At 31.1% G+C, this 24,470-nt stretch overlaps 2 protein-coding genes and 1 non-coding gene across 7 annotated transcripts; 1 reads left to right on the top strand and 2 right to left on the bottom strand.

Annotated features, from left to right (window-relative positions):
- Nucleotides 1-6,576: 6,576 nt before the first annotated feature.
- LOC106752583 (glycosyltransferase-like At2g41451) lies at nucleotides 6,577-12,518 on the bottom strand. 2 transcript variants are annotated; one of them, XR_002666655.1, is made up of 12 exons: nucleotides 12,020-12,518; nucleotides 11,747-11,896; nucleotides 11,589-11,641; nucleotides 10,384-10,492; nucleotides 10,144-10,278; nucleotides 9,970-10,014; nucleotides 8,709-8,896; nucleotides 8,110-8,251; nucleotides 7,603-7,649; nucleotides 7,418-7,505; nucleotides 6,856-7,305; nucleotides 6,577-6,740 (listed from the first exon to the last, which is right to left on the bottom strand). XR_002666655.1 is itself a non-coding variant. In XM_014634296.2 (11 exons), the coding sequence occupies exons 1-11, from the start codon at nucleotides 12,332-12,334 to the stop codon at nucleotides 7,027-7,029; spliced, it is 1,551 nt and encodes a 516-aa protein (XP_014489782.1). In that variant the 5' UTR covers nucleotides 12,335-12,518; the 3' UTR covers nucleotides 6,577-7,026. The 2 variants fall into 2 exon arrangements, 1 of the variants encoding a protein (XP_014489782.1); XM_014634296.2 differs by having other exon boundaries at nucleotides 6,577-7,305.
- Nucleotides 12,519-12,635: 117 nt separating this feature from the next.
- TRNAN-GUU lies at nucleotides 12,636-12,709 on the top strand. The gene has a single exon. It is a non-coding gene; the product is annotated as a tRNA-Asn (tRNA).
- A 5,019-nt stretch (nucleotides 12,710-17,728) lies between these two features.
- On the bottom strand, nucleotides 17,729-24,108 carry LOC106752548. 4 transcript variants are annotated; one of them, XM_022777174.1, is made up of 14 exons: nucleotides 23,700-24,108; nucleotides 23,519-23,620; nucleotides 23,382-23,438; nucleotides 23,202-23,263; nucleotides 22,290-22,387; nucleotides 22,073-22,127; nucleotides 21,421-21,513; nucleotides 20,796-20,906; nucleotides 20,368-20,599; nucleotides 19,634-20,079; nucleotides 19,270-19,379; nucleotides 18,879-18,937; nucleotides 18,576-18,763; nucleotides 17,729-18,097 (listed from the first exon to the last, which is right to left on the bottom strand). In XM_022777174.1, exons 1-14 carry the CDS (start codon nucleotides 23,737-23,739, stop codon nucleotides 17,909-17,911), a joined length of 1,842 nt encoding a protein of 613 aa, XP_022632895.1. In that variant the 5' UTR covers nucleotides 23,740-24,108; the 3' UTR covers nucleotides 17,729-17,908. The 4 variants fall into 4 exon arrangements, with proteins under 4 accessions (XP_022632895.1, XP_022632897.1, XP_022632896.1 ...); XM_022777176.1 differs by having other exon boundaries at nucleotides 23,382-23,432; nucleotides 23,700-24,107; XM_022777175.1 differs by having other exon boundaries at nucleotides 22,073-22,124; nucleotides 23,700-24,106.
- Nucleotides 24,109-24,470: the final 362 nt, after the last annotated feature.

Raw genomic sequence — 24,470 nt, 5'->3', positions numbered from 1 at the left:
ATATATATATATATATATATATATATATATATATATATATAACAAAATCAGAATGTCCAAACATCCATGTTTTTAAATTTATTAAGTAATACTTAACTAAATATTAATGTAAAAAGAAAAATTCCAAATAATTATATCTGTCCAAAAAAGACAAATACTTAACCAACAAAATCATCTACTTTAATCACTAAAAAAAAAAAGGTATGAGAGTTATTTTGAACGTGAAATTAATGTCTAATTAATGCAAATACATAGGATAACAATATCAAAACTATATATAAAATATAACCTATTAAGATAAATGATAATCATCCAATTAAACAAAATGTTAACTCAAAAACCTGCGCTAAAGCTTTATAAAACTCGTAATAGAGTGTCTATACTCCATAGCTTTATATAACATTTTAAAAAAAACACCTTTAATATTTTTAACTTATTATATCAGACTTTATTGTTCATCTTTTTCTTCTTTATATTTTATCATTTTTTTCTCTCATTTCAATCCTCAAAATATACTTTTTATAAATTGTTTGATAAGATTTTTTTTAACTTATAAAGAAAAAGTAATTGTATACCGAATCTTAGTATATAAAGGTACGTACTTTTTTATTTGAATTATCTATTAATATTTTAAAAATAAAACTGAATATTACTGGTTATTTCCAGCATAAACAAATAATAATGTATATTAATATGTTATTTATATGCTTGAATATATATATTAAAATGTATATGTACCAATAAAGTATTATACAAATTTTCACATAATGTTATTCTTTGATTTCTTTTAGACAACAATTGTGGTTTTTCATCAAATTTGGAGTTTCCAAGTTATATTTTTATGTATCTTTTTATTGATCATTAGTAGAGTGATTCTCTGGGGTAAAGACGATAATATTCTTCATTGATAACATGTTTTTCCTAACACTGACCTTTAGTTCGGGTTGACTCGTCTCGACCTTCAACTAGGATCAATTGATTTCAACTTTTAGTCAAGGCCACTTAGCTTGACTTTTAGCGTAAGCCAACTCGCTCAACCTTTGGTCCGAGTAAAAACTTAATTTGACCTTCAACCCAAATCAATTAGTCTCAACCTTTGTCCTAAGACGACTCAGCTCAATCTTTGCCACGACCCGACTCAACTCGTCCTTTGGCACGATCTGACTCAGTTCGTCCTTCAACATGAAATGACTTGGTCTGACCTTCAATCACACTGACTTAACTCAACCTTCAGCACTGACCAATTCAGTCTGACCTTCAACACTAGCTGACTCTACTTGATCTTCAATCTTGACCAATTTGACCTAACCTTCAACCCATCCAACTCAGTCTCATCTTTAACAAAACACAACATAACAATTCATTACTTTTTAATTACTCTATCAAACATTTCATTTTAATATAAAAAAAAACTTTAAATTCTTAAAAAAAATTATCTTTCTAAATTGTCTCATCCAAATACTACGTAACATTGTTTAGACTTTTGTTTTCTAAATATTGTCTTTGTTGAATTTGAATTTTTGCGAGTTATTCAAAAGTGTTTGAGAAGCTTTACAATACTTGTAATCAACATTAATTCGAGAGAGAAAGGCATTGCAATCCATGAAAGGCTTTTGGCCAATAACTTTGCGTAATGTGTCTTATAATACCATTATTAAAATTATTGTGTTCTAGACATAGTGCAAACAATATTAGTTAAAATTAAAAAAAAAAATCTGTAGTTACTTTATTGAGAATTATCTATAAAAATTATAAATATTGTTTAATTTTTAATTGATGAAGACGTTGTGAGAGGACCTGAAACAACCAAAAATTGGATGGTATAGATGCGTCACTACAATAACAGTGACAAATGAATCTGTAAACATGCGTAGTTGAAGTTCATATGCATACTGTTAGCTTTAACGAGACAACAAAAAATCGTTAAGTTTTCCGTAATGGTTTGGGACCACTTAATCCAATACCTATAGGAACCACACTTTCTTAAACAAAATCTGGCACCGTATATAAACCCAAACAAACTTACTACAAAAAATAAAAATCTAATGAACTGGATTACGATTCAAATTTCTATTAAAATTTATTTAAAATAAATGTAAAATCTAAATGGAGTTTAATTTTAATTTAACGTAAATTTTAAATCAGACCAAATGATTTCAAATTTTGTTTATTTTTTTTTTATTTTTATCATTACAAAATCATTGATTATTTATGATAAAAATGGCTAAAAATATAATCTTACATTTATAAATAAATTAAATAACCTTATATAATTTTTTATTATTTTTTAATAAATATAAAAAAAATATAATTAAACAGTAAAACTGTTATAGAAGAACATACTTATCTATATTTACAACTTAATAATTAAATATAAATATATAATATTATATATTATAGTTTGATTTAATGGGAGTGTAGTTGTGTTTTTAATCTGAAATTGAATTAAACTGTTCAAAATTAAAAAGAAATAGCTTAAATCAATTTTTAACTTTTGAATCAGTTTAAGATAATATTTTAATCTGCTCGTATGTTTTAGTATAAATATTTCTTGTAGAATCTTTTTAATTTATAAAGTTCTTTTTTAATAAAACAAAACTAGTCTTGGAGTTTGAAAATACAAAAACCTCTTTTTCTTTAACATATTCTCTTTCAACCTTGTTAGGTTTCTTCATTTTCCTCACTTAAATTCTTTTATCTTTATAATAAGAGGTTGAGATTTTGATCATCGCAAAATTCTTTTAAAGTTTAATCAAACAAAATCTTCATTCGGATAATAAAATTTTCGGTCTTTCACAGTTTGTGTTGTTTATTCTTACTTTGCATGTAATATCTTTTAGGTTACATGTACTCTTTGTGTCTTTTTTTCACTTTCGGCTAATAAGTGGTTTGTTTGGTTCGATCTGAATTGTTTTTCTATTGCGATGAAATTTTGTCTGACATATATTTCTTAGTGTCATTTTTTTTATATTTTTACATTTTATTGTATATGTATATTAGTTTGTAAGGAGCATGAGTTACTATAAATACCTAAAGACAATATATTTAGGTTGAGGTAGAGTTTTCACAAGTTCTTAGAAAGTTTTGAGTTATCTTCTAAAGTGAGGGAAGCTAAGTTTTTCACACATTTCATGATTGATTTTTTGCCAGTTGAATTGTTTGCATGTTGAATCTGTGTTTTGATACATGAATTGTTTCTAATGGTATTCTTGCGATGTGTACTTTGTATTTTTGTTGTGCTGAAATTGGAATTGGTATGTTGGTTTGGGAAATTATATGAATTGGGTTGTTTTTGAATGAGAAATTTTAATTGTTGCAATTGGTCAATTTAGGTATCAATTATAAAACATTTGAAATGAATTTGAGTTGAGAAAAATGCAACATATCAAACTGTACAATGAAACAATCCAAAATCTCACATTCTCAGAAGCATCTAATATGGCATTGAAAGGCAAGCTAGGAGCATTGATTGTTGGTCTTAAAACCTCACAGTCAGTGACACTTTCATGACATGACGCTAAGTGATAGTTTCTACTGCTGAGCACGCTTAAGTCAGAGAACTTCAATGGCCCTAACATTAAGCGTTGGTCTTTACCATTGAGTGCTCTCAAGCCAAAGGTTGACCACTACTCAATAGAGGTTAGAAGTTGATTGTCAGATGCAGGTGCTATCAAGTAAAGTTTACTATTTGTCTACCAATGGCTAAGTACTATCTTTTAAAGGTTATAATTGCTTATCAAAGACCGAGAACTGCTCGCCAAAGGTCAACATATGTTTGTCAAAGGCTAAGTACAATGTGCTACATGTTGAAAGTCGAATATTACATACTCCCTACCAAGGATCAAGCGTTGTATGATGATGAACACATGCCTCGTACCATGTGTTAAGTGTTACCAACTACAATCTGGTGTCTCCTACGGCTATCTAATTGCCATTTGTCGAGAGTTGTATGTTTTTTATTGTTACCATGTGTCGCTTGTCGAAGATATTGTGAACCATGTACTACATAACTTAGTCAAAACCGACTAACCATAGATGCATGTAAAATTAGGTATTGGGCCATTGAGCCCATACCATGGCCCATTCAGGTAAGGTTCCATAAGTATTAAAATATTGCTATAAATATAACAATAATTAGATTTTGACTTTATTTTTTTGCATTGAGCCCACACCATGGCCCAATCAGGTAAGGGTCCATAAGTATTAAAATATTGCTATAAATATAACAATAATCAGATTTTGACTTTATTTTTATGCATTAATTCCCATTTTGACTTTATTTTTATACATTAATTCTCATTTTGACTATTCTTTAATTTTGAGAGTTAACTTGAGCTTTAAAGAATCTTCTACAAACACAACATCCATTCATCCTGGGAAGGACAAGTACTAAGAAGAGGAGGAAAAGTAGTCCACGAAAGGAAAGTTAAGGATTTTGTAGAGTGAAAGTCTCTTTATAGGATACATTTTCGACTCTGTAAGTACAATGTTAAACAAATTTTCAATCGAGAACCAACAACACTCAAGTTCAAGCATTCGAACAAATTTTCTAGTACCAGAATCCCTCCATAGAAATAAAAAATCTAATGACCAAGTCATCATTACATACAAGTCATCTATTGTATGATTCTATAAAAATAATGAACAATTTTCCTATTTTAGTGTATGGTAAAATAAATTAAGATGATTTTTTTTCTCAATTGATCTCACCATGAAAAAATTATACAAAAACTAAAAAAAGTAATCTATAAAATAAATAGAAAGATTAATATAAATACTCTTTAACTTGTTGGCTATTACGGGATATGATAACTATTTTGAAAATGTGTGTTTTTAAATAATTAAACTAAATTGTTGTTATCGTATAAAAACTTCCAAAAAGTTAAAATTATATTAACATGGATTTTTATTACATTGTTTTCAAATACATTTTATATTATGAATTACAATGAAAATAACACTTTTATTAAAACACAATATTTAAAAGGTTTAAACCTCTTTTTGGTCCCTAAGTTATAAGCGGATGTTCAGTTTAGTCTCCGTTTTTAAAAATGTAAATCTTTGATCCCTAAGTTATAAAAAATGTATCAAATGAGTCATTTTTTGACTTGAAATACTGTTTTTGGTTGTTTCTTAACAACTGCTAAATCTTTAGATTGCTCTTATTTGTTTCTTAATAATAACAGCACTTTAGATTACTCTTTGTACTTTGACTATGAACATCAAAAAAAGACTCATTTGATACATTTTTTTTAACTTAGGAACCAAAAGTTTACATTTTTAAAAGCGGGGACTAAACTGAACATCCGCTCATAACTTAGGGACCAAAAAGAGGTTTAAACCTATTTAGAATAAAGTTATATTAATTTTTAAGTTAAACTATTTAATTGATTTTTAACCTAAAAATCACATAAAAGTATTAAATAGTTACAAAATTTTAAACAAATGGTTTTAATTCTCATTTCTAAAATTTTCGTTTTAATTTTAAACCAATTCTACCCCTAAATCAAAAATATTTAATAAAAAAATATGAATTTTAAAAAATTAAATTTAATCTCAATTTAGAAAGAGACAAAATTACTCTATTTTAAAAAATATATATACTAAATTGAACAAAAATAATAAATATAAAAACCAAATTGAATATAAACATGTCACAATGACACTTACATAACACTAAGCCTATCACGATACTACATGGACATTTTTTTTTAAATTAAAAAAAATAAAAATTAAAAAAAGTCTCAAATTTATATATAACATATATTATTCATTGTTTGTTAATTATTTAAACAACTTTAATAAAAAGAATTAAATTAAACAAAATTGACAAAAAAAAGACCTTATTGAACAAAAAGTATTGAATAAATTGACACAAGAAAAATAAAGACTAAATTCGAATTTTAACCTAATAAAAATAAGTGAAATGAGCTTCTTCTTTTTATGATCTCATTCTTAATTGAACAATTGTTTATGAAGTGCTGAAAAAAGTAAAATCTTTTGCAAGAAAAACAAACAATAAAAGAAAGAGGTGTATAGGTTTGTTATTGAAACTAAGTACTCTTTTTAGAAAGGTTTAGATATAAGTTATTGAAAAAGTTTAGATATAACTTGAATCCAAGAGGAAGAAGGGATAAAGAGAAGATTCAAAATGAGGTTTAATAGCTTTGATTCTAAATTTATGAATATATGTCATTGAAGGGGATGAGAAGGAATATATTTCATTGGGTAGAATAGAAGATAATTATATTAGTACAAAGAAGAATTAGATAAATAAAAATTTAGGACATTTACATTATGTTTTATTGTTATTTTAAGTTTTTGACATTAATATATGATTTCTTTTAATTTTATTATTTTTTATATTACGTTTTGTCAATTAACTATAACGTATTTTCCCGATACTGGTTATTACTTTCATATGCTTAACGCAAAAATTGACTTCAAGTTTATTAGTTTGAATTGGAAACGTTATTAGAATTGAATAGTACTTTTCTTAAAAGTGAAAGTGAAACTAAGACGTGTCATTTTTCAACATTCGATAGAATGCTACCAAACCCATATTTCATTCTAATCTATCTACAACATTTTTCATCCATTTTTCATTGCATGAACCATTTCCACTTCCGGGGAAAAACATCTTAACCTCTGTATATATCACTGTCTCTCTCAATGGGTATAAAAAAAATACAAACAGCCTCTATTTCCAATACAATGGCATCCAATCTGCTCAAATGACTCTAAAAATAGGAGGGGATGAAAGAAATAAAAACAGATTAGAGGTAAAAAAGAATAATTTAAAATGTTAGCAAAATCTGCTTTGTATGATTTCTACACTAAGGCTACGATCTATACCTGAAATTTACATAAGCGCTTGGGTAATGATCGGGAAAAACCCCATGAAGCCAAAAAACTGGAATGCCCGTCGTGACAGCCAGAAGAGCTTCTATCATCGTCTTTTTCTTCCTCACAATTAACATTCTCTTCAAAATAATTTCTGGCCATGGCAAGGAATCAGTCAAAAAATTAAGTAATCAGGTCAGCATGATCGTAGTTTGGTGGAGACAACGGTGGGATTGCAGATGGCAGTGAATCATCTATAACTTTCAAAATTCTTCTACCAGTTGCTTGGGATAACCTGCCGGCATCAAATTTTCTAGAAGAGAACATATCTGATCTGGAATTCCTAGTTGAATTGCTACTGTCAACAGATTTTAAAAACTTCTCTTTTGATAAATTCGTTTGAGTAGCTTTTGCAATCACTGAGCTAAACACACCAGATTCCCTCAAACTTTGAATAATAATCTGCAAAGATAAGTTTTAGGTGGAAAGATGAATACCGTTTCTGACAACTATGTTGACCATGTAAATTGTTTTAAGAGAGACCGGAAAGCAAATTCCATGTATGTGAACTTACCATGGGAGCATAAATACGAGTCAAGATGCCTTTCCTGATAAGTCTCGTGTTAAGTGCTTTATCAGTCCAGACAATGCGTTCACGATACCTACGTGAAAGAAAAGGCCCATTAAGAACAAATAGTTCAGATGCTTACTACCCTGAACCCCCATCAAAACTCTAGTAATTCTCATATCACCACTTACCATTGAAGCATTTCTTCCTCAGTTGCAGTGGAAGCAATTATGAATGCCTAAACAAAAGAGTTGTGTCCGATTAAAAAAATATAAACGATACAGTGTTAACCCACACAGGCCAACAAGCTAGGAAGTAAAGAACAAAAACATAACGAAAAAACAACTACTCAAGTCATTAGGCAAGCCACCAAGAACAAATAAAAAGGATAAAAAGGACGGAAGGGTATTTCTGATTCACAAGTGAACAACAAAAGAACAATTTTTTTCTGAGAAAACTCAGCGGGGAATGTCACAAAATCATGCAAAAAAATAACAACAAAACGAAAGTTCTGGACTAGATTCAACTCAGAAACCTTTGTGTGGGCTTAGAAAAACATCAAATTGTCAAACCCATAAGATAATCTTTGGAATATAAGAATGTAATTGCAACAAATAATTTACTTTTTAACATAGAAAAAACTGGTAAAATTTATAACTACAATGAACTAGTGCGTGTAATCGGCAACTATAACTTACAGATCTATCAAAATCCAACATGAAGCATCTTTTAACATCTTCTTTAGTAGGCTTGCAGCCACAACGATCACGTCTTGAAGTCAAATCAGAAAATTTGGTGTAGGTGTAATGCAGAACAGCAGCTTCTTCCAATTTTATCTCTCTGATGAAAGATTTGGCATACATATCAGTGTAAAATATATACACAGAATTATGCATTCTTCACTATTAAGTATTCACATAAGGAAATTAACAGCAATAAGCAACTACCAAGTATTTCAGAAAAAGATCAAGAAGAAAAAGAAAAGTCAGCAATACATTCACAAGGAAATACTTTCAGCACACTATGATGGTATGAAATTTATTTGAGATAAGACCTACCAAAACAGTCTACACTAAGCTCGAAATAATTATAGGGTAATTTATACATGATAGACGACTCAATTTTTTATGTTTAACCTTTCAACTTGTAAACTAGACTTATTAAACTCCAAAATAAATGCAGATTCAGTACTAAGTACCCTTAACAATGAAATCATGTTGGTACTAAAAATGAATACATATGCACATGTATTACATAATACACACTCATAAATTAATGACAGGCAGGATCAACGTACTTGGGTGTCTTCATATAGTTGTGCCATCTGTGGGCACCATTGGGACGGAGATGATCCTGAATCCTGGCAGCTGATTTCCCATTTCCATAAGTAAGAAAATAGTTTGGATTGCCACGGGTTGATTCTTTATAATTTCCAAAATATACATCCTTTGGAAGATGATCGTAGTTCTTCTTGAACATTGAAACCTATGATAACATGCAACTTAAATGTGTCAATAACACATTTGATTTCGAAAAGGATAAAGAAGTTGGTACAGCGAACAACATTAGCGAAAAGGCTACAAGATCATTTCCTTTTTTTCTTCTAGAAATCTTTATGGAAAAGTTTGTCCGAACAGGCCCTAAACTGTATTAACAGGTTGGATTTTGAATCACTCGATCCTACCAAGTTAGCTTCTGCCTCACTTTTATTCAATAGACATTAGAAGTTAAAATACTCTTGTAATAAAGTATAAAATTCTAAAGAACGCATCTTCATGGCTAAAAATACATCATTTCTGCACTGTAAACATTCCATAAAAGGTTCTTGTAAAACACATACGGAACTCCTCTCCTGGGTATGAATGCATATGCATGTCAGCTTTAGTATAATAGAAGTTATAATAAGCATTAATAGATTTTACTGTTTTTACAAAAGACATTATCATAAACAGACATTAAACAGTAATTAATAAAAGCAATAATCATATCAATTCAATACTTCTTTCATTTGATACTAGACATCAAAGTTAAAATGATGGTCAAATCAAAGTCCAAGTTGAACCACAGTATGACTTGCAGATAAAACTACAATAGACACACAATATGTAAATATAAGTCTCTGTATAACACTGTCGTTTACGGTTCATTAAGTTGTCAATTAGGTCATTTCATTTTTCTGACAGGCTAAATACAAGTACAGTCATGAGAGGAACAGAAGTTAGAAATACACAGCACATGATTTGCTCACTGCGGCTGTCATTTTCTTCAACTTCGGAAGTGAAAAGTGCCATTCCAGGCAGACCCGACAACCCTTGGAGCATAAACTTGCCATTGCAAAACTTACACACCATAATCAAGTGATGCAGCCAAAAATCGTGATTCATACACAATTCCAAAACGATTCCGGTGATCACTATGCAAGTCATGCCCAAAAGAGATACAATCTACAATTCGCATCACTAGCAGATGGAAACACATCGTGTTGACTGTATCACATTTAGATTTAAATATAGATGATACACTGGCTTAAAACTTAGGTAAGCTATTTAAACAAATACCTCACTGAAAGGCTCCCTGATATCATCTCTCTCCACGCTGCTTTCCTGAAACAAATAACATTTCATAACCATGTTTAAAATCATCAATGAATATCAAAAGGGCAAAAAGAATACAATTCGATCAACTAATATCAAATACTACAGTCAGGATCAAAATAAAATTCCTGCACTCACATAATTAGGAAAAATGACCATATCAACATTTCCAGGCACATCAGCTAATAACTGCCTTAAAGAGTACTCCGGGGTTCCTGCTGGATGCATCAGCTCATCAGTGTCCAGATGGATGATCCAATCCATTCCAGAATCCTAAACAAAAAAATATCATCCAGAAAAAGAAAATCATAAAAAAAAAAGTAAACTACAAAACTGAAGGTATGATAATGATTAATACAGTAAAAGAAATCACAATACCCTTGCCATGACAATAGCCATTTCCATATTCAAAGATTGCTTCACAAACAACTCATAGTTACATGGTTTGTAGAAGAAGCTTGCCAACCAAGTCTCGTTCCATATTCGGCTGAAATAATAGATAACAGACATTGGAAATACGCAAATAAGGAACAAATCGTTGTGTTAAACTTTAGCATGTAATCTTAAATTCCAGAAACTCCATACAAATAAAAAACCTACGAAGATTATAGCAAATTACTGATCTCAATATCTTACGCTGTGTGTGAAATAAGAACCCCCCAATGATGAATTTTATATTTTAAACCTACCCCATCCCTTTAAGGTGTTCAGTACTTCATTATCCATTATCCATTATTCTATATAAAAGAGAGCAAGATTCAGAATACTTGGCTCCCACTAGTGCTATGATGTTCTTCACAACTAAAACCCACTGAAGGGTAAACTAGACAATTCATAGAAAAGGTTTCATGTCTGAGAATTACACGATAACAAGTATGGGAATATTATTTCAAACAAAAATCAAAGCAATAGAGAGCACTTGACAGATCAAGCCCTGATCTGAGGTCGAAGAATCATTTGACCGAAACAGTTTAACTGTTTTAGCCATGGTGGATTTCGTAACAAAGGATAAAATGGGAAAGAATTTCTATGTGGATCAGAACCTTGGTGACGTCAATTTTTTCATATGCCAGCAAGATCTTCCAAGACAAGCATTTGATCATATACATATTCTGAATCCCATCATTATGTCACCAAATAGGCATACATTTAGATTTAGATTAAAAAAAAAAAAAACCAAGCCAGAACAGAATTTCTAAAAGATGCAATAACTATTGCAATCCACAACACAAACAGTGATATAGTGGATCACCTAAGCTCAATCCTCTACCAATGATCTCCATCAACAAACTAACCACAAATCTACAGAATAATTTAAACAAAAACCACAACCAAAGATCCGTATCAACAAACTATACACAGACCAGATCCAGATCGCATCTCGAACTTCAAACTCAGAAAAAACATACCACCAGCACAGACGTGCACTTAATAAAACAGTCAACACCATCTAAACAAAAGAAAAAAAGCATTCAAAAACCACGCGCAATAAGTTCGTTTGAAAAAAACTCTCGCCACTCAAACAGTAAAAGAAAAACTTTTTCAATCCAGAACAAGTCTAAAAGTGGAACAAAACAAAATACCTTTTAGCTTGCTGCTCCTCTAACTCCCTCGTTCTAAACACAACCTTCACCCCCTGATTCAAAAAAACAAAAACACGTTTCAAATTCCAATCAAAGATCCAAAAAAAAAAAACGAATCCCCGGATAACAATAAAAAAATAACAAAAAAACTAACTCACGGGAATGCTCTCTAAAACCCTAGTGACATTAGGCAACGCAGCCTTCCCTTCGACGAAGAGGAGGAAGCTGGAGACTCCGATGACCTTGTGGTAGAAGATCCACGGCAGCGTCTGCTCCAACCCAGCGGAGGTGCTCGTGGTGACACATATCTGAACGAATTCCAAAATTTAAAAGAGTCAACAAGGGAGAATCAGAAATCCGAAATTCGCTAAAGAACGATGATAATGATGATGGTAGTGGTAAGACGAAGGGTTTATGACAGGGTAGAGGACCTTAGGTGAGAGGTGGGGGGAAAAATCAAAGTTCCAGTCGCGGAAGTAGGGGAAAGAGGGGTTGAGAGACTGGGAAAGGGGGTTGGTACAATCGGAGGTGCGGCGAGAGGGAGTGGAATCGGTGAAGGACATGCCGGGAAACTGGGGTTGATCGGGTGACCAGCGGGTAAGGGGGTCGGTGACGCCACCGCGCCATTGGAGGACGAAAGCGATGGAGGCGAGGGTGAGCGGGAGGAGAGTGAGGAGGAGGAGGAGGCGCGAGAAGGAGGATGGTGGTTGGTGCTGGAATTGTCTATGGGAGAGTGCACCCGCCATCGGTGGAACTGCGAGAGATCAAAGTGGTGGAAGGTTCATGTGATGTGATGCGATGCGATTAGAATGTTGTTGTTTATATATTGTTTGGTTTGGTTGGCTGTGTATGTAATGTAAGAGTGTGGTGAGAGGAATTCAAGAGAAAAGGAGAAAAGAAAAAAATGAGAGAGACGACTCACTCGAAACTGAAATACACGTTAGGAATAACAACAGCTGAAAGGAGCCGTTTTGTCGTTGCCATTTTCGTTTCTCTAACCTTCTTTTATTTTTAATAAATACATTATTTAATATAAAAAAATCGAAAGCTGGAATAGCTCAGTTGGTTAGAGCGTGTGGCTGTTAACCACAAGGTCGGAGGTTCAAACCCTCCTTCTAGCGTTTTCTCTTTTACCATTTTCAAGGAGTTGACTTGTGACTTACTAATATTGTAAAATGTTTAAAAATGCAAGGTGATTTTAGATAAATATGTGTTCTAGTTATTTTAGCTTTTTGTGTTTATGACAGGTTTGAAATATTGTGATGGGCATGATGGGTAACTTTCATCTTTTGTATTGAGATTTGGTTAGATGGTGAGATGAAATTGGATGTGGCATCTTTCTATTTTGGTTATTAATTAATTATATTGTTTATTATATATAGTTGCCTTCTTAGTGGGGGAAAATTAAAAGGGCGATGGTGTTGTTTGGTTAATAAAGATACAATTAATTTCGTTACGTGAATGTTCGATAATTTGGCTCAATCTTAAAGAGAAGGCAAAAGTTATTAAAGGTTGAAAATGTATCAATCAATGTTTATAGTGCATGAAGCAACCCTATTTGGAGGGCAACTACTATAGACAAATCGCATTCAATAAATAATTTAACTTTTTCTTCTAAAGGATCTTTGTAAAATTAGACACAAAAAGTTCTCATCTTCAACACTTTCTTCTACCCTTTTAAAAGCTTGTGTGTGTTTTCTATTTGGAATTAACCCAACTTTTTGAATAAAATCTCAGTTTAAATTTACATTTCAAAGGGTTTTGATTAGCAAATCTAGTTAGTTACTTTTATTTTTCCTTTGGTTGTGCCTATGGTTAAATACATGGCAATGAAATATGCTGAAAATTATGATAAATTTAACATGGGAAGGAATGAAGTAATTTTGAAATGTGATAAAGAAAAAAAGATTACTATAAAAAAGTAGAGTTGAAAGATCAAACCTAAGAGAAAAAAAGGACTAATTCTACCTAAGTGTGTGTGAGCGTCATGAATATCTCTTAAGTGCAATTAAAAATAACTAAGTCAAAGATTAATTCATATTGGAGGCATTCAAAAATCAATCTGAGTTTGATAAATAGAAAAGTAACCAATTTATTTTAGTGTGTGCACGCATTTAATTGATAACATTATTGGTAATAACGTTTCAATTAGTAGGAATTTGTTTTTTTTTATTTGAATCAAGCTTTACGTGTGATTAGTCTAATGAAATAAAAAGTAAAGAGTTCACATAAGAATTATTTTGAAATTATTTAGTTTAAAAAATAAATGTTAAAACTCAAGATGACTCAAAATTCTCCTTTACTTAACAAAATTCAATTACGAATAGTAAAATGTAAGTCAATTCCTTATTCCTTAAATATGTTCACATTATAAGATTAGTCCACAGAATCTATAAACGCAGGCCACAAGACGCGGGTTATAGGAAATAATTTATTAATATCAACTATATTAATATTTATATTAGTTATTAATACTTAAATAGTTTGGTATAAGTGCTTTAATTTAATGTAGTGAGTATATTAGATTTTTAAGAGAAAAGTTATAATAAGGATTTAATAACTACAAAACTAATTTAATGAGGTTATAAAACTTAAACCATGGTTATGGTCTCAAGACACCAAATAAAAGAAGCATAATGTCGTTTTAGTTTATGTGGTAAATACAAAATTTATAAAAATGTTATTGCATGGTGTTGTGTGAAATTGTTGTAACACAACACAATGAGAACCAACCTCAAAAACTTGAAAAGTGAAAGAATAAGAAAGTTTTGATAAAAAAGCGAATTTAGCACTTACACTTAATTAAATGTACCAATAAAAAAGTTAGTCTAAAATATAAAGAAATTTTACCTTATTTTATTTAATGACATTTAAAAATAATATTAATTTGATTGAAACTTTAGTTTTAATAATTTTTTTATTAGTTTTGTATAATATAATTGTCTAATTAGTCGGGGAATCAAATTATTCTTTCAGTCTATGACTTCAAAGGAACCAATTGGAGAACCGACCGATCGGACTGAACCGGAGTTAACGCTAAGAATAATTATGTTAAACCTAAGTAAGATCATTACCAATTGTGTTGTAATTAAACCAATGTTAATCTGAAGTTCATCTCGAAATCTATAAAGACAAATTTATGATATTATGGTAGGTTGGTTCTATTATTTGCATATATATTATTAATATTGTTAAACACTTACTGACTTTAACATCAAAATTCCTTTCGTATATAACTTTTAGTTTGACTTAACATTAGAGAGTTTGAAGTAAAAATGAGAAGTTTTAATATGTACTTGAAGCTGAAAGACTGTATTAAAGAAAATATTTGACCTCAATTCCGTAAATCGAAACAGTTTTCAATAAAAAGTAATCTAAGAACAATATTTTAAATAAAATTAGTAAAAATATTATTAATTAACTTTTATAATAACATGGTTGTTTTTAATATTCGGGCTAGGATGGGGTAAATATGAAGGGACTATTAGCTTATAATTAGACTTGTTGAAAGAGTGAGGAAGAGAAGAGACTAAGATAACAAAGTGAAAGTTTAAATAAAATAAAATGGAATAATGTATCACTAACTCTTCAAAATAATGCATACTCACTTGCTCAGGAATCCAACATGTTACACAATACGCTATAAAAATAGGCAAGCTAACAAAATATGCAAAAATTAAAATGTAATTTATTAAAATTTATAAATTTATTTTCTTTTTTTTCAACATTTTATTATGTCTGTCTTCTCCTATTTTTTTCAGAATGTTTTAACTTCAATGTAATAATTTAAGCTAACGAAATAATTGTATTCTTTGTAAACAAAAATTTAAAATAATTGACATTTGGGGCCGATGAATCGAGATGTCCCAAGTGTCGATGAACGTTGACTTGATATTTGTAACTATTTATAGGTCTAAGTATGGTTAACAATGACCTCTTACGAGTATTGAGCCTTGCGGACCAAAACATCACCTAAATCGATTGTGCTTCGAATGGATAAGATTTTTTATCTCTATTATTACTAAGTTTCTGTTTACTTAAGTGGATTTGAGAGAGAGTAATTGAGAGGATTTGAAGATAAATTTTTTTGTTATTTATTTGAATAGATTTAGAGACAAGTGAGAGTGAATTTGAAAGTAAATTTTTTAATCTATCACATAAATTAAATCCTACACTAATTCTCAAAAACTTTACTTAAAAATCCACTATCGTTTATTTTCAAATTCATTCAAATAAACAAAAAAAAATTACTTTCAAATCCTCTCAAATTCACTCAATTACTCTCCTTCAAATACACTCAAATGAACAAGACCTAACTACTCAAAAAAGCTTATTTTAGAAAAGGCGGTGTTTTTCTTTTGGAAATCTTATTTTTAAAATTCTATTCTAAAATTTTTGAACAACTTATTTTAAAATATTTTCAAAATAGATAATTCAAATATCATTTTATAAAAAATAAAGTGGTTATTTTAAAAATTATTTTTATAGAAGTCGTCACTATACGTAATTTGTTTTCCCTATTTTTATATACATTAGAGCGTGCGCCTTCATAATTTCTTGCTGCATTTCCATATATTTTAAAATTCTAATTTTATTTATTTTTTATAATTCCAAACAATAGAATTTGATAATGTTTTGAAATATTATATTTTGGAACAAAAACTGTATTTTAAATTATACAATTTGAAATTTAATTTTTTACAATTCGGATCAGAATGCAAAACAAAAAATGCATTTCTAGTTATATAGTTTGAAATGTATCTTTTAAAGTTAAAATGAACTGTGTGGAATTGCAGGAAGAATGAAGGGGCACACCTTGAATGAATTATGGCCATACTCTATGCAATGAAGGGCTTGCAGGAAGAGAGAAGATGAGGATAGATTTGGCTTCTCAATTTTTCTTATGGAGGTGCAAGAAGAAAATATGAGGTCCAGGATGAAATACATGTACATTGATGAAATGCATTAGTCCAAGTTTATTGTCAGTCTAGACAATATTTCTAAATATGGAACAACACCTACATCTCCATACATTTTAAAACTCCACTTTGACCATCTTCTATTTTTGAGTTGCGGAAACGCGATCTAGAATTGTTTTGGTATATAAAAACTGTATTTCGAAATACAAATTTTCAATTTCGAAATATTCAATTCAAAATGCAAAATTTACATTTGTTTATGAATTCAAATTATGCAAAATGTATTTTTTTTTTATTTTATATTCTGGATTGCAGTATTGAAAATATTGAAAATAAAAAATTTTATTAAATTCTGTAATCGAAAATCTAAAATAACAAATACATTTCGAAATATATATAAAAAAAAAAAAGACATTAGTGAAGGAATCTTGGTGGGCAAACATCGGTCGCATGGTCCGGCGTCGTGAATGCTGACGATAGCCCTGCCGCGATTTATGAGGGAAAAAAATGAAAGAAAAACCTGAAATGAGATGGAGAACGGGGATGCAACGCGATGGAGTGAGAAGGGTGTGTGAGGTTGTGGAAATAGTATGGAAGATGGTGATGAGCGGGTGCGCTTTGAAGGAAAAGATAAGATTAAAAATAACTTTTAACTTTGATTATGGAGGTGGAGGAAAAAATGTCCCTCAATTTCTCACAAACTCAATTATGATGAATAACAAATTTCATTTCGACCCATGTTTTCTATAATTTGTTCATAAATAAAAGACAAATAAAAGAAAAAGAATAAATAAAATAAATGAATGAATTATGAAATCGTTACAAAAAATTATAGATTGCTATAAGAATAAAGTAGCTTAATACCAAATAAAACTGTGTTTACACAAAAGATGGTAAACTTAAAGCAAATCCTTCACTTCAGCCCATGATTTGGCATATCTATCATTTTGCTCCCTCAAAATTTTAATTTTATATTTAGTCTTTCGATTTTATAAAGTTAGACAATTTCGGTCCACTGTTAACATATAATTCAATGATTCACATTAATGCATTCATTAGAATAATACAATTTATTAATATTTTAGATGGATAAGTAATTGGTATTATTAACATTTACACATAATATCTATCATCAATTAGATATCTATTAAAAGTGAACTGAAATTTATTAATTTTAAGAAAACTGAAATACAAGATCTGCAAGCTGACCTAGATAAAACATAATAAAAAAAAGTAGATTTAAAGGAAAAGGTATAAAAGTAGTCTAATTCGTTTGCAATCCTAACCCTACCTCAACAACGAGTCAGTTATCTACGGTATGTGTTAAACCTAATGATATTTATATGACTGAAATTGAGAAATTGTTATGCACAAGATAAAAGATAAAAGCATGTGACATACTTATAAGGTCTCAGCAAACTGGGGGGCTTCTAAGTCAAGTTCTTGTCTCATGACACAGTTCATAAACCAATCGCAACCGAAAGTTCGGATCCCTTTCTTTGCGGCTACCATTGCTTCTTCCGTGTCTTCTTCGCCCGTCACAAAGATTGTTGTTGATGTTTCTTTTACTTTCTCCACTCTACTAATCACCTAATACAAAATTAAATTAAATCAACATTTTTTAAATGCCCACACATGCAATACCCTTCTTCTCTATACATTCAGAATTTGTCAGAATTTTATACTATTATTGTCAAAATCCTACATTACGGGTAGAAAGAACTGCAAGAAAACATAAGTAAACTGTGTGCCATCACCTCGATTAAGAAACCTGGAAGCTAATTTCTGAAACTAGATTAACTGAATTAATTTTATGAAGAAGCTTTTTGAAAATACCGAAGGTGGAAAATGTTCTCTACAGTTGCCTCCAAATTAGAAGCCTGAAATGTAACGTACACTATCATGTACGAAAGATAGACATTTTTAAAAGCTTGGATACCATGTGACCATAATTTATTGTTTTAGATGTTTCACGCTTTAAACATGTCGAAATGATAAGAAATAACACATGCAGCATTGTTTAAGGTCTGCTTAAATTTAGGTTTCATTAAAAAATAATCGGACTTACATTACCACCTGCGGACATGACAATTGCAGACAATGTTTTAGCGGGAGTTTGAACATGAGCTGCAATGCATATATTATATCCCTTGAACAATGTATGAGAGCTAGCTTTTGCCCGTAAAACTGCACTTTTTAAATCACATTTGTACTTCAGCGAATAATCCGTATCGTTCAGTATATGAGGCATTTCATCTGCAGATTCAATTTTAAAAATTAGTGAGTATGCTATCTGAATAATAATAATAATAATAATAATAATAATAATAATAATAATTGGATATAAACAAAAAAGTTTGCTCCAGTTTACCAACAAATCTGCCTTCACGAAAACTTTCTTTTAACCAACTTGATGAGATCACCCAAGCACTGTGTAGTCAACAATAATTCCTTGTCATAAATAATCATCACGAGTAATACATAGAAAAATGTAGTAGACATGTTGATGAATAATATGAACAAAATCATAACCACATTATAAAAACATCTTTTGCATATTTAAATATAATTCTCTTTTAGGCTATTCCATTTTTTCAATAGCTCAATTTGATTAGAAGCTATTTCGAACACAATTCCAGAAATTTATTCACAAATCAAGATGCCAAGATTTCAACTAGGTTCATATTAAAACTATATCTCAACTTAAAATTTCAGTATGACAATAAGCAAGTTAGCATTTGAAAATATTATTTTGAACCTACCCTGAACAAAGGGCGGTACAGAAATTCAGAGTTTTTCTCACTTTTCCTGTGACAACGTGTGTGGTCATACTTCCACAAGTGGATACAGTTCCACCAAGGTCTTCAATCACCTATGCATAGAAGAAATGTTTAACAGTGTTAACTTAAAAATAACATCCAGAACTCATCGTGTTAGTTAATTTCCAGGTTTTATCCTGTTACAAGAAAAAATTAGAAAGCTTAAAATTAGACCCTTTTTCGATCGTGGAGAAGAGAATGGCAATACAGTCGAAAAGAAGAACCCAGGTCTCTCAAGGGCAGTCAAAAAAATGTTACTCTTCAATTTATCAAAACATCTATAAAATGCTTGGGTAATTAAACATACCTTTGTAAGCTGTGTTTTCTTAGCATCATCAGCGATATTCATCAACATAATTCTAAAGCATTGTTTAGTAGACGGAGCTTCCATGTTGATAGGAGCTTCAACATGTAAATAATTATCGACACATTTTTCAGAACCATCTGTAATCGAAGGATCGTAGAGGTCCTCTACAACACAGGGATTGGCCTCATCAGTCTCTAAGATAAAACCGCAGCTAGAACCTGATTGATTGTCAACCAGCTGGCTCCCCTTCACTCTTTTTGACTTCAATGAGGATAAAGAGGCTTCCCAGGTCCTCTTCGCACCTTTTGTAGATTGAGAACAATAATTCACATTAGCACCAACTCCATCCTGTGAACTTTCCGAACCAGTGGCTTGTCTATCATCGTTTACTTGGGCAAATGGAGCAATACTACTACAGAATTTCTTAGGGTTACGACTGTCAGATCCTGTTCATAGAGTAAGAGGTTACAACAAAAAATACATAAAAACATTAAATAGCCCCTATATAAGATATTATGTTTACTACCTTTTTTCATACACAGAAAGGAAATCATTTAAATTATAAATTATATATTCACATGTAGAAATATGGGAGATACTAATATATGCACTACCACTCAGTTTGTCATATTCTTCGGAAGATTCATCTTTCACCAAAGATTTATGTTGACTTTTACCTGTTGTTGTTCTACGGAAACATTTATCTAGAAACTTCAAATCTGCGTGTAACTTACCTGAAATCTTCAGCTGCTCATCTTCAGCAATGGCAGGTGTAAAGGAATTCTGATGAAACTGTGAAGGGAGACACTTCGTAGTGTTATCCTCATCGGCTAAGCATTCTTTCATTACGTGGCAAACCATGAGAGTTGAACCACCAAGAAAGCATAATGATTTCTGAATATCAGCTTTTACAGGTAATCTGCGGGCCCTTCCTTTGGTATCCACCTGTGCTATTTCTACAAAACCCTGTAATTGCAATACAAAATATGAAACACGGTAACATCAGAGAACTAAGGGAGCATCTTTTACAGGACCACTAGGATGATCGCATATCAATAAAGTATTCTAGGCTCAGAAATGAAATATCAACCATTTATAGAATAAACCAAAAATGACTGTATGATCTGCTCAAGCTTCCAGAGAAGTCTTATTTATAAATTACCTGTTTAAACCAAAACCCTTCTGATTCTTTGTCTCCCCAGCATAAAATAGAACGAATGCCAACACTTTGAAGTCTTTTCCGTAGCTCCAGAACCAATAAATGACCAAAACCCTGCAGGATATTAACCAATGACTAAGATAGAAACCTCAATTGAACCATATTACAACGAGCACACATGTAAACACAGACAACAGATGACATGAGAAAGAGAATTAGGAAAAGGCTTATCATGCATTATAAGTTACCAAGATCAAAACAATTATACACTTAAATGAGAACAAACGACATCCAAACACAGTATATCATTTGACACCCAAAGAAGAATTACCTTAGCTTAACATTAAAATTCAGGTAACTTCCAAAACAACAAATACCTATAAACTAAATGACCGTGTAAATTTTCACTATTTAATTTCATTCTCTACTGAACATTATTGTGAGATAAAAAGGAGAAAGACAAGCATATTACAATTGGAGCTAAACCAGAAGCTTTATTTAGTCATGTAATCAATACCATATAAATGTTTTTGTGATTAATCATTGCAAGTTTATTTTTAAAGCTGACTCTAAATGAGACATTTTCATAAGGGGAATAAAGAAGAAAAATGTAAAATGTAGGAAAGACCTTTCGTTGATGGATTGCATTGACAGCTGCAAGTGGGACCTCTGCAAATTCTGTATCTGCAGGGATGATTTGGTATGTGATTGCGGCTATAACCTGTCAAACATCGGTTAATCGTAATTTAGGATGTAATAATGCATAACTACAATACTTCTCTAATTTCCACTGCTAAGCTTCGTTATATACTCACATTAGAAGATGGTAAGAAAAGTTTTAACCATTTTATTTCTATGTGTGGTGGTTTCTAAAGATGAAAAGGGAGAATTATTGGCAAAGATCGATCAGGGCAATCATTGAGACAGTGTCAACTTGTTTGTAGAACATTCCAAGATTAAATATATTCTGTGATTTGATTACCAGTCCAACACACTCCACTGAATCTCAGAGCTAAAACTGTCAAGTTTTCGCTTTAAGATATAGATATGTTGTGCTTCAAAAGTACAGCATCTCAGGGCTAAGTTTTTTACATCACACTTTCTCTTTAAGAAATTGATACGTGTTTACTATAGTTTGTAAACGGTAAACATACTAAAGCAAATATCCAAAATTTTAATTTATAGGATATGAATATCGTCTGGCATGTCCGCTTAGAAATATAACACTGACAGAAAACGTGCTCCAATCTGTTACTTAGTTATCTAGCAAATATATATACCTTTCCTGAATTTCCAACACGAGTGGATTTTACCAGTAGGGTTCGGTATTTCCTGCTAGACAAAACCTACTGTTAAAACAAGTTCACAATAATAAATAAAAGAAAAACTGTGAATGTATATTCTGATTAAATCATCACAGTCAATGAACTAGAAGCAAGAGAACCAAGGAAGCATTATGAACATGCAAGCAAAAGATGCAGAATAAGAGGTTAATACCCATTAGTTACACATCTCTCAAGAAACTTGGATTGTTTTCCAGTATTTGCGGCATAATTCATTCCAGGTAGCTCTGTCCTGTACATTTGTAATACTTCCTGCAAACCCATTTACAGGCACATTTCAGATAGGGAAAATAAGGAGGTTAATTTATTACCCAAAATTTATAAATTTTCAAAGTATTTAGAAAAGTGAATGAGTCGTGATATTTCATTCGAAATAGTTTACAGCTTATTTATAGCGCGTTTGCCATGTCAGTTTTGGGAGAAAATTCATGTTTTTTAGTAGTTTTGTGGGAGTCAGCCGGATTCTGAAGGTATCCAAACGCACTATTAGACTTATCTTATGACATACTGCATAATTATTTGGAAACGAATATGAAAATAAGAATGATGTTACACAAAACACTGTTCCAGGTAAGGAAAAGATTTGGCGAGCTATTATAGGAAAGAGTTTAAAAATAGCAATTAAGCCTCCTTTGTATAAGCTGGGTGACACAGAGTTTGTCAGCCTTCTGTGTTACACAAAGTCTATAAATATTCTTTTTATTTGTTTTAGTCTTTTTCATCTTCGAAAATTAGCTTTATTGTGACTGGGCTATCCAGTGTAAAAGGATGAAGTTCCTTTGTGTAAACTTGTTTCTATTTCATGTCATCGATAAATTCAAGATTGAATCTTTTGTAGTTTTCAATTCTTGATAACTGACTTGCATGATCTGTCTACAAATTGATATAAAATCAATCTTGTCACGTACAATATCACTAAAACAAAGAGTGGACCCAAGTCCCAATGAGTCATGCACCACACTCTCCAATTGTAGAAAGAACTGACACAAATGGTCGAATAATAAACACTTACGATAAGCAATTCATCCAATTAGATCCTAAATAGGTATGGAGACGAGATTGTTACCTGAAGGTAGGATTTACTAACAGAATCAGCATCTTTTGGACTGACCAGCACGAACTCATGCTCTATAAAATCATAACCCAAATAGCAAACATTGTAAACATGATACCTATTATTTACGAGTTACTATTAATTAAGCAAGATTAATGTAAAAACAGATCACGCGTAAATGTAGCATTATACCTTTATCACCGGATCTAAAATCCTCAGAAGCGTTCTCATGGTTTTCAACAACTGCAGCTTAAAGGAGCATAAGTTAAAACCGTTAATCAAATCGAACAAACTCAAACGGCCTGCGTTTCATATTTTTTTAGCAATACCTGACACTTTGACCTTGCCGCTTCGGGGAAGCGAGACTACGACGGCGTTTGAGTCGGAGGTACAGGTGAAACGAGTGGCCTCGACAGTAACCTCGCAGTTACCTGCGCAATGGAAAGGTGAGAATCGAAGTTAGCAATGAGCATTGAATCATGTTGTGAATTCTAGGGTTTGAAGAATCACCGATGGAGATTGGAGAAGAAGGTTTTCGTTTTGGCGCCATGCTCTCTTCCTGATTTTGAGTTTTTGGTTTGGATTCGAAGAAACTACACAGAGAGGTGAGCCCATTTTATAGTCGAAGATGGAGGGACTCTGCGCGCCGAAAACGTGATCAAATTGTAGGATATTTTTGTCAACAAGAAACCAAAAAGAAAATGTTCACTCTCCTTTTTAAATACTAAATTCAAAAATTAACTGAGCAAATATTTTAGATAAAAATGGAAAATATTTCTTTTTGGAAATTTGCGCTTTTATTTGTGCTCCTTCCTTTCATGTCTTCTTTTCTATTACATAATCGACTTGGAGGTTCAAATGTTACATTTTAGCAAACAAAACAAATAATTAATAAGCTAATTTAGTGGGATTTTAAAGTTATTTTCTTTTTTAGAAACTAATGAGTATTTGTGTATGGCACACAAATAATGATGATAATCTTGCCACACATTTACACACGACTTCAGTCACAGCAATAAAACCTACACAACAAAATATAAGAGGATTTTGTGAGATGAACTTTTACAAATAAATATTTCTTTAATTTTAATTTTTTTATTTTATTTTTAAATCAATTTCCACTTTATTTAAATTTTGCTTTCTTTATGATTCTTCAACATTATCTTTTATTTTTTATCACAGTCTTATTATTTTATATTTTACAAATAAGAATTCAACTTATTTTAATTAATAGACAGCACAATTGAAAAGAAGATGTAAATTAAACTGAATACAAAAATT

The sequence above is a fragment of the Vigna radiata genome, unplaced genomic scaffold (genome assembly GCF_000741045.1).
Source record: "Vigna radiata var. radiata cultivar VC1973A unplaced genomic scaffold, Vradiata_ver6 scaffold_154, whole genome shotgun sequence".
Taxonomy (NCBI): Eukaryota; Viridiplantae; Streptophyta; class Magnoliopsida; order Fabales; family Fabaceae; genus Vigna; species Vigna radiata.
The sequence above is the reverse complement of the archived record's forward strand: the minus strand, read 5'-3'. Positions and strand labels throughout refer to the sequence as shown.